This window comes from Pieris rapae, chromosome 16, assembly GCF_905147795.1.
Source record: "Pieris rapae chromosome 16, ilPieRapa1.1, whole genome shotgun sequence".
Taxonomy (NCBI): domain Eukaryota; kingdom Metazoa; phylum Arthropoda; class Insecta; order Lepidoptera; family Pieridae; genus Pieris; species Pieris rapae.
The window spans coordinates 1,303,687-1,321,302 of NC_059524.1; the positions used below are offsets into that span (position 1 = coordinate 1,303,687).

The 17,616-nt window shown below is 30.9% G+C and overlaps 1 protein-coding gene across 1 annotated transcript in view; it reads right to left on the reverse strand.

The window, feature by feature from the left end:
* Positions 1-16,359, reverse strand: part of LOC110994720 (elongation of very long chain fatty acids protein AAEL008004-like) — a 35,925-nt gene extending 19,566 nt beyond the window's left edge. The window contains exon 1 of the mRNA XM_022261529.2: positions 16,234-16,359. Within this exon, the coding sequence (XP_022117221.2) occupies positions 16,234-16,240 (7 nt within the window). The 5' untranslated portion in view covers positions 16,241-16,359. The remainder of the gene's footprint in view (positions 1-16,233) is intronic.
* Positions 16,360-17,616: the final 1,257 nt, after the last annotated feature.

The window sequence follows — 17,616 nt, forward strand, 5'->3', positions numbered from 1 at the left end:
ACCACTAAATAATATTAAAGATGTATGTATATCTAAGAATTAAAATTTAATAATTTTTGGTTGGGATGCGCAAATTTACTAATAAATATATATGTTATATATAAAATTCTCATGTCGCGTGTTTGTGGTTAAACTACTATATACGTTATTATATTATTTGCTGTTCCTGAATACTCGCTTACAACAATATATGCGAAATAATGAAATGCATTTACTGTTGAAAAGAGTGCCACAACTGGCTATACTCTTGGAGCGTTACTCCAACGACTTAGGACAGAGGCACACTTATTCAACTAAGGAAACCTGAGTAAGCAAAATGTACAGCCTTGGCTCATAGTACATATTATTGTTTGGCATTTTATTGTAAACAAATAAATTTTTCCATTACGAACCAATGTTTTTGTTGTTTAAGATTTGTTCAACCGAACAATCATAATATTAAATGCATGCGGGATCTTAATGTTGGGCAAGAACAACTTTTAAAGTAGGTATACGAGTATTTTTAGTAGTGTGTCTTACGAAACCAATAACAAATAAAGCGTTTAGCCTACTTCGACAGACAATTTTATACGTGTTTTAAACTATAACCTTTTCATAGAACCTACAAACTGTCAGGAGGCCGATGATGTTAAGTGACAGTCTGGAGTGACACCAGCGAAGAAAACCAGCGCTCATTGGAGTGCCAATGAGCGCTGGTTTTCAAGGATCGTGAATGCGTTGCCGACCTTTTAAGAAAAAAAAAGATCAAGAATATTATTCCTTACCATCAACAATTTCTTTAAACTGCTCACGAATTAGCTTAAAATAAATATATTAAGTATAATTATTAACCATCTAAAATTACTCTTGTACCAGATTTCTGTATTTCTATTTCGTCAGGTTAATTATATCGAAAGCATCTTTGTTTATCTTGGTACTATCCTGTAAAAAATAAGTTAAGCCTATTTTAAGTTATTAGACTTGTGACCAAAGCGTAGGTATCATTAAATAAATATATATTATAACAATTGATTACAATACTATAAAGAGATATGCATAGACAATTATACAGTCATTAATGTCTGTGGTTAGTCAATGATCCGGTATGCTACCACAGCATTAATATAAGTTTAAAAATCTATTTAAAATTGGTTGGTCTGTAAATTAAATTATTTAAATGTAGTTACTCAATTAAAAACTTTATTGCATTTAAATAAACCGTTAAAACCTATAATCGTGATATTCGAGTATTTTTCGCGATAACTGTAAGTGTCATTGAATACTCTTAAAAATTCCACAGCACTTGACTTAAAGTAGTACTTAGCTAAGCATGTGTTAAGACAAATAACATACAATGTGACTATTGTTCGCAAACTGCTATTAAAATGACAAAGATTTGCTTGCATACTATGTAATTTAAGTTATCCCTTTATAGAAACGGTAGTCCTTAATAATAAGCCTTTATTCATTCACATCTTATTGACATACATTGAACGAAAGATAAAAAAAAATCCTACTCTAATAGCGGCCCCTTCATTTATTTTTATTTTGTTTTGTGCCATCGTCATCCAATTCATTACAGCTATCCTTTCGATCCCGCTTGCTCTATTGGTCTGTCATTGTTCCTTTTTCCTTTTGGGCCACTCAGTTACTGTTTTAGTTATATACTCAAACTGTTCCAGCTTTTTGGTTTAAAACATTCATTGATCAATTATTAAATTTCTTGGCTTTTTAAATGCTTAATAATTCTACTGTAAAGTTTGAAGCACACGCAAACTAAATTTACAAGTTCATTGACCGCATTAATTCAAATAAATTTTAATGTAATTATTAACTCCAATATAGTAGCATTTTTTCCATGGAATCAGAACGTGACAGGTTCTTTGCTACCGGGAATACTACTACTACTAAGTTTCACGAGCAACAGTTCAGCATAGGTTATGTGTTTTTTAATACTACCTTTTATAAACTTTTGTTATGGCTAAATCAGATACATTCTTTATGAAATGTGTGATATTATGTATTTTGTTTTCAATTAACAAGAAACTTTGAAGAAGTGTTCTTTACTTAAATCCAGAGCGAGTGGCAGAATTGACAGTAAAAAGTTTTGGTTACAGGCTATTACTTTGTATCTATTGTTTAAGCATTCAATGTGTTAAATGGAAATAGTTTTGCAATACTGGGGGCTTAGTCAAGATGCCAACAGTACAGTATTTAGAAAATCGAAAACTATATTTGTATGAAAATTTGTCGACACGAACTGTCAATTTCATACAACTCATACATACTGGTCAGTTTTTCGTTGTTTCTCAAGTAGAAACTAAGCAACTACGTAAATACATAAATTCTAAAACCAGTTTGGAGTGTCAATAGTTAAGAATCACAATTATACTGAATAATAGAGTTGAATAATATAATTATATTTAATTGCTATATTAATAAAGTGTGAATTTTGCAATAAGTATTAGGAAGACTTAAATTTTAAAGATTATGTTTATTCTGTATACAAACTGTTACTACGGTAAACGAACAAAATAAAACACAGAAAACGTCTGTGTAATTCGGACCACAGAAGTACTCAATTATGAGCCCTGAATTTTGAATCTGTCAAAACCTAAATATTCTAATATATTGCGTATATGTCGTCATACAAAAACGCCATATTTATAAATAGTTCTTGCAATTTAAGTCCAGAATTTTTTTAACGTAACATGATCTGCCAGATTCCTGATCACAGCAGAGCGCTCTTTCTGGAGAAAGATAAGGTCTCGAATAAATAGTGAAATAAGGAACGATGCTCTACTTATAAGTGCTTTTCTAACTTCACTGATACAATTAGATACCTTTGTAGAATTCCCTACCTAGTTACGGGGTGAATGTAAAAAAAAACTAGTATATTACTCGTCTGTGATTGGTTAACCATTCTTCTGGTCCTATCACAGATGCGTCACGATGTTTTTGACAAATCACAAACAAACGAATCGCGTTTCGTCTATTGTTTTAGCTTCGAGTCGCGGTTTTTGACCATAGTTTGAAGTGCATATAGAGAATATAATATGTACTGAAAGTAGATTTGTTTTTGCTTCGATAAACCCTTTAAGTCATGTGTAATTACTACATAGTCTTGTTAAATGATATAATATGTTTATTTCGAGATCATTCATAAACAAGATAGACATTTGTATGTTGTCGGTGTTAAGTATTGGGTGTTATGTAAATTAACCAGGCAAATTAGTTATTGCTTTTTTCACACATAATTTTTTTTATTTTTATTAAGACATCATACAAAGTATTCTGCTACTCATTGGTTGATACTTACTGATTTATAATAATCAATGAAAATCATTTTAACTAAATAAATCAAGAGTTAGTACAATTTTAACCTTTGATTTCTTTTCTGCGTTTAAATTTTTAGTCTGTGACTATTCAATTTTAAGTTCTACACAAGGCAATGAGTAGGATTTAAATATTGATAACTAGCGGACAGCGTTGCGGGCGCCGTCACACGAGTAAATTTTTAGTATTTTTTTTATTATTAAAACCAATATCCTGTGATGAATGTATGTGAAAGAATTGTTGAAACCGATCCAGTAATTTTGAGTTTATAAAAGTAATATATAATATGTTTTATTAACAGATTCATAGACTAACAGTATATAGATATCATGTAAGACATATAAGGCCTTGCCTATTCCATGAGTAATTAAAAAAATACCTAACAAGTTAACGAAAGGATAAATATCTGCGACCTAACTACAACATAAGTTTAATTATCAATAGACATCAAATGAATAATCAACCGTAACATTCTAGGAAGTTCATGATCATGAGTCATTTAATTTTTTACATCCATCTTGCATAAATACACGCGTTTATTATTGTTGTAAACAGATGTGTTGATTTATTTATTTATGCACTTTATGTTAATTATATTACATAATATAAAGGTGGTCCTCACTAGTATATAAGTTTTATTATATATGCATATAATAAAACTAATGCTTTTGCATGCGGCTCTCATCTCTGAGGTCGTAGGTTCAATCCCCGGCTGTGCCACAATGAACTTTTATGAGAAAACCATATTTTTTTAATAGATCACATCAATCTTCGGTGTTTTACATAGATATATACATCTAAGGCAGGTCAAATGTTTGGTGATGGAATCATAATTTACTAATGTAACAGATAAACCTACACTTATAACTATCAGATAAATCGTGTAGTTGTTATACATATTATGTACATTACCTTCAAAATAAAGAGTGTGTACTTATGTACACGCGTTTAAAGTTGTACTTTTTTGGCGTATGGAAAAAATAACTAAAATGCAGTAGTTATTAACGATAAATATTAAAATTAATCATAAAGATTTTATTTAAATAGATAAATTATTAGTAAATAATATCACCGTCGTATATGAAATTGATTTACGATTTCGAATTTAGGTGTTGGTGTGCGCGTGCATCGTAAAAATTTACTCTCATCATTTTTCTTCATCGCGCCAAAACAATTTACGTAACTTTAAAAATACATTTATTATGGAACATAAGATATACAGGTATCACTTATTCCACGTCATTAAATTTGAACATGTTACTGGTCTAAGAAAAACAGTCATTTTATTGTTTTCATATTCTTGTCTTGTATGTAGATTTATGAATTAAATGTTTAAATGTTTTAATAATTTTGCTAATAGTAATTTTAATTTTGCTAACATAGTTATAAGTATTGCTCTCCTAAAAATATATGAACATATAATGGTCTGAATTAAACGATTTTTATTTTATTTTATTTTTATAAAATTCTGTGGTGTGCAAATATCTACTGCAACAAGATGGCGTCAATACCTATTAAGTCAATTATGTGGCAATCTTTCGCTAAACCGAAAGTCAAAAATCTAATATGTCTAATCAAATGATAATTTAGTAATCGCTTAATAAGAAATTATAGTTTGTTTTATCTTGACTCAAGTTAAATAATTTAAACAAGGTTATGTTACCAAATGTGTAAAGAATTGATTGATTCACATTAATTCTTTTGTTCGAAGTCTTCCGGTTAATATTGGTTTTAATTTCTGTAATCAATACAGCTTTTTTATAAATTTGACGATTAGTATATGATCCTCCTTGGAATTGATTTGCTCCGGTCTTGTTCTTCTGCCTTCAAGGTTCTGGTTCTTCTGCCTTTCAAACAATTTGTATGACTCAAAACTTGGTAATTAAAAAGAGTGGTGGAGAGATTTTTGTCTCTTCTCTCGTCTCTTCTGTTGCTGTTCAGAAGTGTAATACTTATATGAATTATAATCGTATTTTTTTGCCTTAAGGTAACTAGTTAAAATGTTTTCCTTTGCGCGCGAATTATAGATCGTCTCATAGTTCACTAGATTATCCGTCCTTAAAATATTGTTAAACATAATTAAAAACACTGAACTATGTCATAAAATTTTCACCGGTGCCTAATTTTTAATATAAGCCTTGATACTACTAACCTGGTAGATTGTTTTGCCGGAAGTTAAATCTAGGTAAAGCCAAGTGGAGGCGAGAATCATAAAATGGAAACATGTCGAATGACCTCTAAATAGCCATACAGTCGGTTTGGAAAAATTGTGCGTCCTTGGAAAATATGTGGGTGGTAATAGTTCAACTTCTCCTTATAATCTCTGACATACTACTAAATAACTCATAGTAATTACAACTATATTTGAATGTTTAAATAAATCTGATTTTTTAACGGATAAAAATACGATTGTTTCAAAATAATATTATAGAAGAAAAAATCGGTTGTCTGTAAGGTTTACGTTTAAGTTTATGACAATGTCATAAGAAAATATTGATGGAATGGTTGCATTTTTTAAAAGAAAATTTTAATTTTGTCTCTCATTCCGCGCTCTCGCTTGCACTTCAAGCCTTAAATGGAACGCCTCAGAGGTAGATAACGCCGCATGAAAGCATGTTTTTTGTGCGTGCAGCCGGCTCCATCGAATTATAAGACGTTGTCATTTCAAGGGTTGTAACAAATCTGAATTGTACATTTGAAAACATTGAAAAGGAACAGTCTTTATTATTGTATGTAGCGTGACTTCGGTACTACTTTTGTTTTATACTTTTTTGATTACGTACATTTCTATACACCCACGCCTCTGCCACCCAAGATATGTCTTCGACGAAATGAAAAAATTCCTTCCCCCAAATAAATAAAACAAATTTAAAAGTTTGGTCCCTCTGGCAGTGTTGCTATAATCCTGACTCTATTGCGAAACTTATTCGCTGACTCAATTGTTTAACTAATTAGCGCTTCTTGAACTTGAACTCTTTATATAAATATTAGCTATCTTGAATCTGTATATTTAAGAAATTTGCATATCATCATACTATCGCTTGCCGCCTTCTAGCTAAGTTTCGTTTTCACCATTTCTTTATTTTGCCATTGATGTAGAAGATTCAAACAAGAGCCTATATTTGCCATTCCACCAGATTTTTTTTTCAAATACGTAGTGACTAAATTCTAGGGCAATTGTGAAACTTGCGGTTAAACGGCCTTTGATCGGATATGAGTCCGGATCTGCGAAATATATCAAAATATTTCGTCTTGCGCAAATTAAGCCGATCACAGACCTTGACCACGTTTAACATACAATTATGTGAGGCAACTTTTATAAATAATTTGTTTAAAGCGACCTTTATGTGCATTGCACATTCTTAATTAATTTAGGGCAGTGTTCTGTAAATATCAATTGTTACATTTGCGTAGTTACGATGGGTTTACAGCTTTTGCATTTTTACAACGCCTTTATAATGCCGTAACTCCCTTATGAATCAGTCTAATTGCATTGTTTAAGATAGAATATTATACATTTGTATGTTTTCGCCGTGTCAACACAATTTGAGAGAAAGAGATGAAAATATGCTAAAGAAAGGATGACACGTGTGACAATGATCTTAGAATTTAAAAAAAGCGTTGCGCTAACCAAATCCTTGCCACAAAACGAGTAGCTCGCAAAATCGTAGAAAGCACAAAGAATAGTAAGGCAAAAGAGGTAAATAATAACAGCAAATTCACATAGTAAGGCTGATAAAATGGTCCTAAATGAGATCCTTGAGGAACGCCAGACAGAACCGACATAGATGTCGATGAATAGTGGTAATTAATTTCCTTAAGTCCTATTAGAACAATGTTGATTTGTTCTTGATTAAAATATGTTGAATAAGTACGCAAAAAAATATTTGTATGAAAGCCTAAGTATTGCTTGCGAATACTAAAATGTTACATTTGTTCGTGTATTATTTTAAGTTTATTTGAGAACATGTTTTTTTCATATATTTTATAACTTAACCTACAAGATCAGATCCATTATAATTAATAGCATTATGGTGAAATTATCAAAGATAATCAATGTCATTAACACCGAACCTGACACAATTTTTTATGTAACCATATGGTGAGAGGCCATCTTTCACAACCCGCAGATACAAGGTTCTTAACTTTAACGTTATGTTTTTTCGAGTAATCTTTAGCATATATATATATATAGGGCATACGAGGGCAGGCCACAGCTACACCGTAAAATTCGTGTATTTAGTTACTTTATTCGCGACCTCTTCAAAATCTATTATATTACTAGCGGATCCGACAGACGTTGTCCTGTCTACACGTCTTTAATTTCAAAATTTCAATTATTAATAAGCCATTTTGATGAAAATTATTATTCAAATGTTATGACAATATCTAACGATCCAGCACATGGTCACACACGATATAACACAATGATAACAAAACTTTTTTTAAATTTGGGGACAGACTAAAATTAAAATTCGAATATTATTTAAAATTTGACACTGCGATGGTAGCGCCGTCTATCGGATCCAATGTAAAACATTCCAAAATCAACAACAACTACTAATAAGTTGAAAATTAATTAAAAAAACATTGTCCAGCGGACAAAATTGTGAATCTAAACCATTCCCAGATCCCCTTGAACACACACAAAAAAATTCGTTCGTAAGATATAGATATATATTATCGTCAATTTATATAAATATTACACAAACGACCATCGGTAATTACACTGTATAATAAAGATGAGTATCGAATGAAAATCTGTCTAAAATTTATTGGTTTATCGTATTTATACAGACAATGTGGCTTTGTTTTGATCTACATCAATCTATAGTCCAATTCAGTGGCCTAGAATAATTTAGTGAACGAATTCGTTCGGTTAGGTAACTTATACAACTTTAGTAGGTAGCTCCCACAGTGGTGCGCGGCTAAGCCTACCTTAAAAAACGCTGACAACGCACTCGCGAACTGTTTGGCATTGAGAGTGTCCATGGGTGGAAAGAAATCATCAGGTGAGCCTCTTACCCGTTTGCCCCCTGTTCTATAAAAAATACAAAGTTGAGTTGGACGTGAAAAGGCCAAAAGGTCAACTTTCTCTTTAGCGGTATGAGCTAGCGTGTCAACGTCCTAGTACAGGGGTGAAACGCATGGTATTTTGTATTTTGCCTTGACGTCCGATAATTTGATAGTAAAATCATTTATGCCAATATGACAGCCTAAATGTCACTTTTGGACGTTAAATATTTAATGTTAAGGATTCTGGCTGCCCCTTCCAAAAGGAAGTTTCGTGTGGAGAAGAATGAATGAAATTAATGAAGAAACAAAAATGTATACATATACATATTATGTATACATTTTTTTCATTCATACTTCCGTCCAGGCTTTAAATCATTCAACGCGAGGTGTAGTTCAATTGATTCAATAATCTCTAAATGATTATTATTTTAAATAATCATTGTATCCTTGAAGATAATCCTTTAATGCTATTGACGTACGTTTAACTTGCTAAAAATATTATTTCATATTTTCATTTGTATCTAGGAAATAAAGCCATTAATTATAACCGTTTTTACAAAACGATTAATTTTAAAAAAATGTGTAGTTTTTCATAATGTACATATGAATAATTTTGCGATTTTTTTATTAATACGCGTACTTATCGTCCATAATCTGTAGATTAATTCAAAATGTACTAATAAAAATCACTTGAATTCATTATACTTAACTTGCAAATATGGATGTTAGAAAAATGTATAGACTCGCCAGATTCGATTACATTATTTTCATTCATCTCGCTGCAATATTACGCTAGTTAGTGTTCGTTTTTTTGATAGATCAGGAGCGAACCGGGCAAGAGGCTCATCTGATGTTAAGTACCCAGGGACGCTCTCAATGCCAGAGGCCTTGCGAATGCGTTGCCAGCCTTTTAAGAATTTGTACGCAAAACGTACATTCCCAAGTGACTCGACTCTGTACATCGAGAGCAAACAACGTATCGTAGCAGAGAACTTTGATTTTAACCACAGCTAATAAATGGATTACCCAGTCAGTTACAAGGCAACCTAACGTTAACCAACATAAAAAGTAAATTGAAGAACTACTTTGATATGCATTTGTCGTGTTCCTAAACAAAACTGCTGATTAAAATTTATACAAACCACAGCGGTTTTCTTATGTAACATATTATAATTTTATAATAATAAAAAATAAATATATATCATAATATCGTATATATATATATTATATATCTCGAGAAACAAATAAATACTAATATTTACATTTAATACAGATGAAAAACAAAAAGTAACCGTATCGAATATCACTCCATAGTTTTAATTTTGACATTTTTACACCTGAGTGGAAATTTCCCATAGTTTATCTCCTCATAAAAACATCTCGCATAAACGATTTAACTGTCCATAACATCACAACCAAATCAAAATTTGATCCTTATCTTAATTTATAAGGTACACGATTATTTAATCTCAATAGTAATAATATTAGTTTTTTATAAATCCGTAATAAATTATTCAATATAAGTGTAAAAAAAATACAAACAAGATTCTCAATACAGGTACACAATTTTTGCTTTTTTTTTTTAAGTTTGACAGTATAGTTATAATATGTATTTATATAGTAAAAATCTTTACAACGCTGGTTACGATTACCTGAAATTTTGTTTAATTTATCTAATTGGAAGGATAGTGGGCAGGGTAGTGGGCAGGGAAGTGAGCAGGGAATTGGGCAGGGAAGTGGGCAGGACGAGTGTGTAAACGCGATACTTCGTCTAAGTATCGAATTTACGCTTCCCTGCTCACTACGGCTGAAAGTAAATGAGGTGTTAGGAATAATCAGCCTGTCGGTTTGTCACATTAATAGTCGAAAATTGTTAAGGATTCACTCAAACATAATATACTTAATATAGTATATATAATTCACTTATATACTTGTTAGCCGACTTGTCAACAAAAACAAATTTTATTAATCTGTATCTTATACGCAATATACTTGTTTCAAAAGGAAAAAAAACATTGACATTCGGAATATGGATCACATATTTGTCTACAAAAATTTCCTTAATTTTTTTTACTCTATGCCACATTGAGAATTTCATACAAATATTCACAGTAAACTAATATGCACATAGATTGTTCAATATTCAGTAGTTAAAAAATTTATTCTATCTGAGAATCTCGGATTGTTTGTTTTCTTTCTTCTTCTCTCTTTCTTTCTTTCTACATTGTGGCAAATCTCAGATAGAAAACAATCCTAGATTGTCGATTGTCAGAACGTGACAGTCAATCGATCTCCTATCTAACCAAACCCTACAAAGACAATCCATTTTTGTCGACATAAAAAAAATTAAGATAGCATATTGGCACAGTTGAACTTTCATTTTCATCCAAAGGTCTATCCACAGATACCGATCCGACCTACCATGGATAGCTTGTATCGACAGATGGCTCTTACAATCCGTCGATAGATTATTGGCACACTTTTTACAACATTTGTATTAAGATGTCTATCTCAGATGGTCAGAAATGGTTTGAGATAGGTTATTGGGTTTGGGCGTTAACAAGCACGGACGACGAGCGGTTACCTTTACGCGGTTCAAAACAGAACATAAAACGGGTTTTCTGTTATTGCTAAATATTTATTTCTTAATAATTTGTTTTGTAAAACAAAGCCAAACAAATATTACGATAAAAATGTATGACATACTGCTTCTTAATGTGAAGTTCTGGGTTAAGTTTAAGTAATCTTTTTTATATTCAAGGACATTATATTATATTCAAATTAAATAAACGCTGGCGCAAACGAAATAAATCATTGCAAAACATTCTGTATAATTTTATTTATTTAGAGCAAATACTTTGCATATACTATTTCTACTACATATATATATTTAGAATTTAACATTCTGTCTCATGTATAATCTTTCTAGAATGTTGCCGATTCGCATTTTGCGGTCAAGAGTGCGAGTCATTGACTTATCTTAGCATTTTCGGCCAGGGCTATTGAAACAGACCGTTTACGCAAGAGATAGCGCCCAAGCATGTACGAGCCGCAAGCCTACTCCATTTCATAACTCTAATAGGGTGATGGAACGGACATCCGACACGACTTGGGTACCACAAGAGAGGTGAAGAATGTGAGTGAGTGCTCCTATTGAAATAGGTGAACCATGCCGCCAGCTGATAGAGGACAAATCTTTGTTTTTAATTTATTTTATTATTCTTTATCACTTAATATGTCATAAGGAACATGGTGTAATGGTTGCAGCTCCTTACAAACGTTGTGTGAAAAAATTTGGCCATTTAAAAGAGTGGCGGAGAGTTTTTGCCAGTTCTTCTCTTCCTTTCTACGCCCTGGATTTGAGAACTGGCGAGAAATTTAAAATGAGAAGCATTTAATGTATATTTCTTTTTTTGACGTTCATAAGTGTACATTATGTTACCTACATGATCTTATCCGGACCTAAGATTTTTTATTATTTAAAACGAAATTTTAAACATGTACCACAGAATTGGCCACAACATAGGCACAGTGTGGACACAAGAGTGAGACCAATTTTGTCATAACTTTAATTATATGTGTCATGAATAAAGATTTATTATTATTAAACCAATTTATTCTGTAGCTTAAAATTTGATGTTCTTATTTTAAATAAAAATCACAATAACCAAGATGACAATTACCGCGTTATGACGGCGTGAGAAGTGTTGAATAATGACATTATAATATAATATTTAATAATCTGTGACTTCTATAAGGATTATAGAAAAAATACAGCGATAACCCAGTAATTATAATTGATTTCCGCTGACAGTTATAAAATGCTTTTATTTGTATAAAGGACACAAATTAATTTAATAATAAAAATTTATATTATTGTTGGATAGTTTAAACATTAAGTGTCAATGTCAATTTAGAAATGGAATTTTTTGACAACCCTGCTTACTAACTCAACTTAATTTTTTAAATAGTGTTTATATATTTTCCATAGACATTTAATAAACCTATGTATAGACAATGACAGTTGTTTATGATGTCCGGTGTATTGTATTCGGTATTGTTTATATATAAGGTTTCTTGAATTTTATAATTCTTATAAAAAATAATAAAATACACCAACCTCATAATTAGATTTAGATGTTTTTAATAATGCAAAAATGTTGATAATTAATTAGATTCAAGAACTCTCATTAAGATAAGCCACACGCGTGAGTATAAATTAAAAATAATATTTTTTATATTTCTTGAAAACGGTTTAAATAATCACTATTTGTATCGAAGTAATGACTACAAAAAATCTTAATAAAGAGGAATAATTTTAATTATTCCTTAATTTGTGGAAATTGTATCTATTTATCTCTAATTGTGATACAAAATTACCTAAACTTAGTTAAAAATATGGTTTACCTTGTCCAAAAAGCGAAACTAGGTAAACCCATATATTTACAAGTACTTTACACAATAAAGTTGTACCTAACGTAAATAAACATACTTTAAGTGCCTGCGGTTTTTTCGGGATTGATTTTTTTAATTTTTTTAATAGAACAGGAGGCAAACGGGCAGGAGGCTCACCTGATGTTAAGTGATACCGCCGCCCATGGACACTCTCAATGACAGAGGGCTCGCGAGTGCATTGCCGGCCTTTTAAGAATTGGTACGCTCTTTTCTGGAAGGACCCTAAGTCGAATTGGTACAGAAATACTTCAGTCGGCAGCTGGTTCCACAAAGTGGTGGTGCGCGGCAAAAACTGCCTAGAAAAACGCGCAGTTGTGGAACGGTGGACGTCGAGGTGATACGGTTGGAATTTATAAAACCTTGTTATATCGATGAATGGAGGCTTTTCGTCAACCGTAGAAGGTGTACTATTTACTTTATTAATTTGTTATTGTTTACGCTATTATAACTGTTTTGGCCTTAAATCGAAGAGACTGAAAATGAACTTCTACTATCATTTCCTCATTTATCAGTTTCCTGATCAACAAAATTCCGCAAGGATCTGTTCGCTGTTTGTTGTTTATTTAAATGTCAAAATAAAATAGGTTAAACGGTGTATGAGATATTTGTAAATTCTATATCTTTTTCTATAATTATCTAACCCACCCTGAGTTTTCTAGGAAGAGTTCGATTTGAAACAGCACGTTTAGAGTAATCTAAAAAAAGCTATTTTAGATTGCAGTTAACAACCGTTTAAATTCATCATTAAATTAACACCTGAAAGATAAGTACATATAGGAAATAAGATATGAAAAGAGATGCCAATAAATGAATTCTGAATCTTCACTATTCAAGAATTCTTCCTATATTCGCTAATAACTCTGTATTTTTTAATTTTTTCGTTAATCAGCATGAGAACTTGTCTTTTTTAAATAAAAATATAAAAGAACCAGAAATATTTATACGAGACCTACTCACGTTGAAACCGTAAGAGATTTTTAGTACAAAGCTTAGACTAGTATATACATATACATATACATGTAAATAAAAGTATTACCGATGTAGCCGGGGCTTATTTCCCGACGCGTAACACGTCATTCGTGAAATAGTGGAAGCGATGAAATGTATTTTTTTAAATAATTGTGAGATATAAAAAGTCCCTAGTTGGAAGGGGAGTACAGTAAATAATAATAATAATAAAATACACGTATCATACACGACTCAAATCTATACAGAAACAATCCAAAAAACATTTCCCAACGCTTTTTCTCTTACAGATTTTACCACTTTATTAAAAACATACATATTCACTCTCGATTCAAAATGTTTACGAAGATCTTCTTAACTGCAATAGTACTAAAATTACTTACATTTACTGAAATTAAAAATATATTTACTAAAATTTGTTATTGTTTACGGTATTATAATTATGACTGTTATTGTAACTTTCAGATTATACAACTTTATTAAAAACATATATATTCACAGTCGATTCTCAATGTTATAAGTTTACGTAAATCTTCTAAAGTACTAAAATTCCTGTCATTTACTGAAAGTGTTATGTAGGTTTTTTGACTTAAAGAACTAATGATAAGTAAGTCAAATGGAGGACACTATCTGCCTGTGAGTGTGACACAAAATCCTAGTGGGATTATCATTTTACAGTACATAATTTATAATTATGTAATGTAAACACAGCAAATACAGGGATCTAACCTCCGAATATGATTTTGTCCCATTCGGTGTCGAGACCATTGGTCCGTGGGGTCCTAGCGCTATAAGGCTATTTAGGGAAAAATCAAAAAGATTACTCGACATCACAGGAGAACGAAGAGCTGGCCTCGGAAAAAGTATTAGTCTAGCTATTCAAAGGGGGAACGCTGCCAGTATCTTCGGAACCTTGCCTCAAGGGACTCCTTTTAACAATATATTTTAGTTTTTACATTTTAAGGTTATTATATTAGAATTATTTATTAAATAATATTTGGGGTAATAACAAATAAAAGAGTCAGATTAAAATCATATTCAGTCTAGGCTCTGAATATGATTTTGTCCCATTCGGTGTCGAGACCCTTGGTCCGTGGGGTCCTAGCGCATTAAAGCTTTTTAGAGAATTATCAAAAAGGTTAGTCGACATCACAGGAGATCGAAGAGCTGGCAGCTACCTCGCACAAAGAATTAGTCGAGCTATTCAAAGGGGGAACGCTGCTAGTATCTTCGGAACCTTGCCTAAAGGGACTCCTTTTAATAATATTTTTTAATAATTAAATTTTAAGGTTAGTTATTAGATATATTTTTAGTTTGTAATTGTATATTAAATATATTTATCTAATTAAACTTATATAAATATACGATGTCCGAAGGTTGTTCGAATGTACCTGTGTTTATTAAAGTTTGCAATGTAAAACAATATAGTACATACATAATATAAATAATAACAGTGGCATACACATTATGTAAGAAATAACGATATATATCGCAATATCACTTTCTCTTATAATAAAGAGTCAGATAAATGTGAAAACAAAAATAAATTAATTAATTAAAAAAAACCTAGACATATTTATAATTACTTTATTTATTAAATTTTATTTATTCTCGTGTGTTCTAAAGGCATGATGGTTTAATAGTATGTTACAAAGTTGTAGGACTAGAAAAACATAATACACATTACATGCAATTAACATATAGCAATACGTTATTCACTAGATCGTATTTATATTTGCATTTTTGTCACGCCTTTGCTAACTATGGTCACTGAGCCGACAAAAAGTCTCAGGTTTTAATTCCGGATTATACCGATATATATATATATACAAAATAGCGATTTCCCTAAAAATAATTCAGTAGCGGCTCAAACAAGTTATATTGCGATTTTGGAATTTGTCTTTGAAATATGTCTACACTATATAATATAAAGTTATATTGAGATTTATGTCTATTTTTATTTATTTCGACCATCTAAATTATTTCAAATTAAATAAATCCTATATCTTAATTATTATTATTATTGCGTGCGATTTTGTGAGGCAACAAAACCTATATCGTTTAATTAGTATTTAAATAGTAATTTTACTTGAATTATATTTTAAAATTCTTGAAAATTTATAGGTTGCTACTAGAATCAAAGTATTAATAAATTCATCATATTTAAATAATTAGATAAAGGAAAATAAATGAAAACCAAAACATCAACTGCTATTAAAACACGATTAATATCTTTCCATTAAAACATTCCGAATATTTAATGGAAGAACGCAGTTAATGTTTTAAAACATTATATTAATGTGATTAATAACGATAACAATTTAAAAAAAATCACTTCATTTAGAAAAACAATACGTTCTTGCCTAAACTTTTTCACTTTCCACGTATTACGATATAAATTAATTTATAAAATCGAAATGCATCAATAACTTAACAATTTATAATAATATCTTAATTTTTCCTAATTGTACTGAAACTCACCGTTCATTCTGAAATCCGAAATGGCACAATCACAGACTTTCACGCTATATCACAACGCCTTGTAGTTGATTCTACGCACGCGAATCACTACTAAATGCTCGTGGGCTGGCTTCGCAGTCCTATATTAAAGAAACGTTCAAGATCTTTAAGCGACGTCATGGAGATTTGGTTCGGGATAATTTCGACGTTACACATATATGTATGTATTGTGTACATGTTTTCATAATTCCGAAGCAGACAAAGCCAGTTGTAAGAACCTTTTTTTACCTGTGTTTTTTATTAATACAGAAAAATTATGTTAATTTAGCAAGATAAATTTATATTCAGAATTATAATTTACATAATAAAAAGTTATAGCATTTCAAGCAATATAATGTCTACTAAAAATCTACTAAGGACTATTGAACTTATTATTAATATAGGGGCATCAGCAAAGTTTATTTTTCAGCGTCTTTTTGAACGATCTTCTTTTGTTTTTTAAATTAATTCAAATTTAGGATCACATTTTTTACCCAAAATATAACTGCCTAAGTTTTATACCGCTTCCATATCCACTTATTACTGTTGTTTTTAAATTAAGGGGTAATGACTTTTAACAAAAAATGCGTTGGTTTTATTAATTATGGCAATTAAAAGATGCAAACAGGTTATTAAAAAGGGTTTAGTTTTAACAAAAACATAAAGTTGAGGGTATATGTTTCTCGAAAATATATGTGATCTTTGTGGAGTGTAAATCTGTTAAAGAGATAAGGAGTCTTCTACGGCTGTTAGAAAAGTATTGGACAAAGTGACCAATTGACGTCAAAAAATTTATTAACAAAAAGCGTTTGTTATAATAACGTAAGTAGTTAATTTTAAGATCATGCTGGTTTTCTTACGATTTTAATTTACCCTGGGTTACAAAATCAAACAAAAATCATTTATTCATGAAGGTAACATATTAATGTACACTTGTACATTATGTTACCTACATCATACTTATGAACGTCAAAAAAAGAAATATACAATAAATGCTTCTAATTTTATATTTACTGCCAGTTCTCAAATCAAGGGCGTAGAACGGAAGAGAAGAACTGGCAATAAAATCTCCGCCACACTTTTAAATCGCCAAGTTTTTTTCTTTTACACAACGTTTGTAAGAAGCTGCAACCATTACACCATGTTCCATATGACATCTTGAGTAATCAAGAATAATAAATTAAAGATTTGTCTTCTATCAGCAGGAGGCATGGTGAAATAGATCAATCAAATCAAAATATAATTCATATAGGTAAACTTGAACGTTATGAACGTCAAGAAAAACAAATTAAATTAATCGTAAATTTACATTTACAACCAGTTCGCAAGTCAAGGGCGTAGAGCGGGTAAGAAGAACTGGCAAGA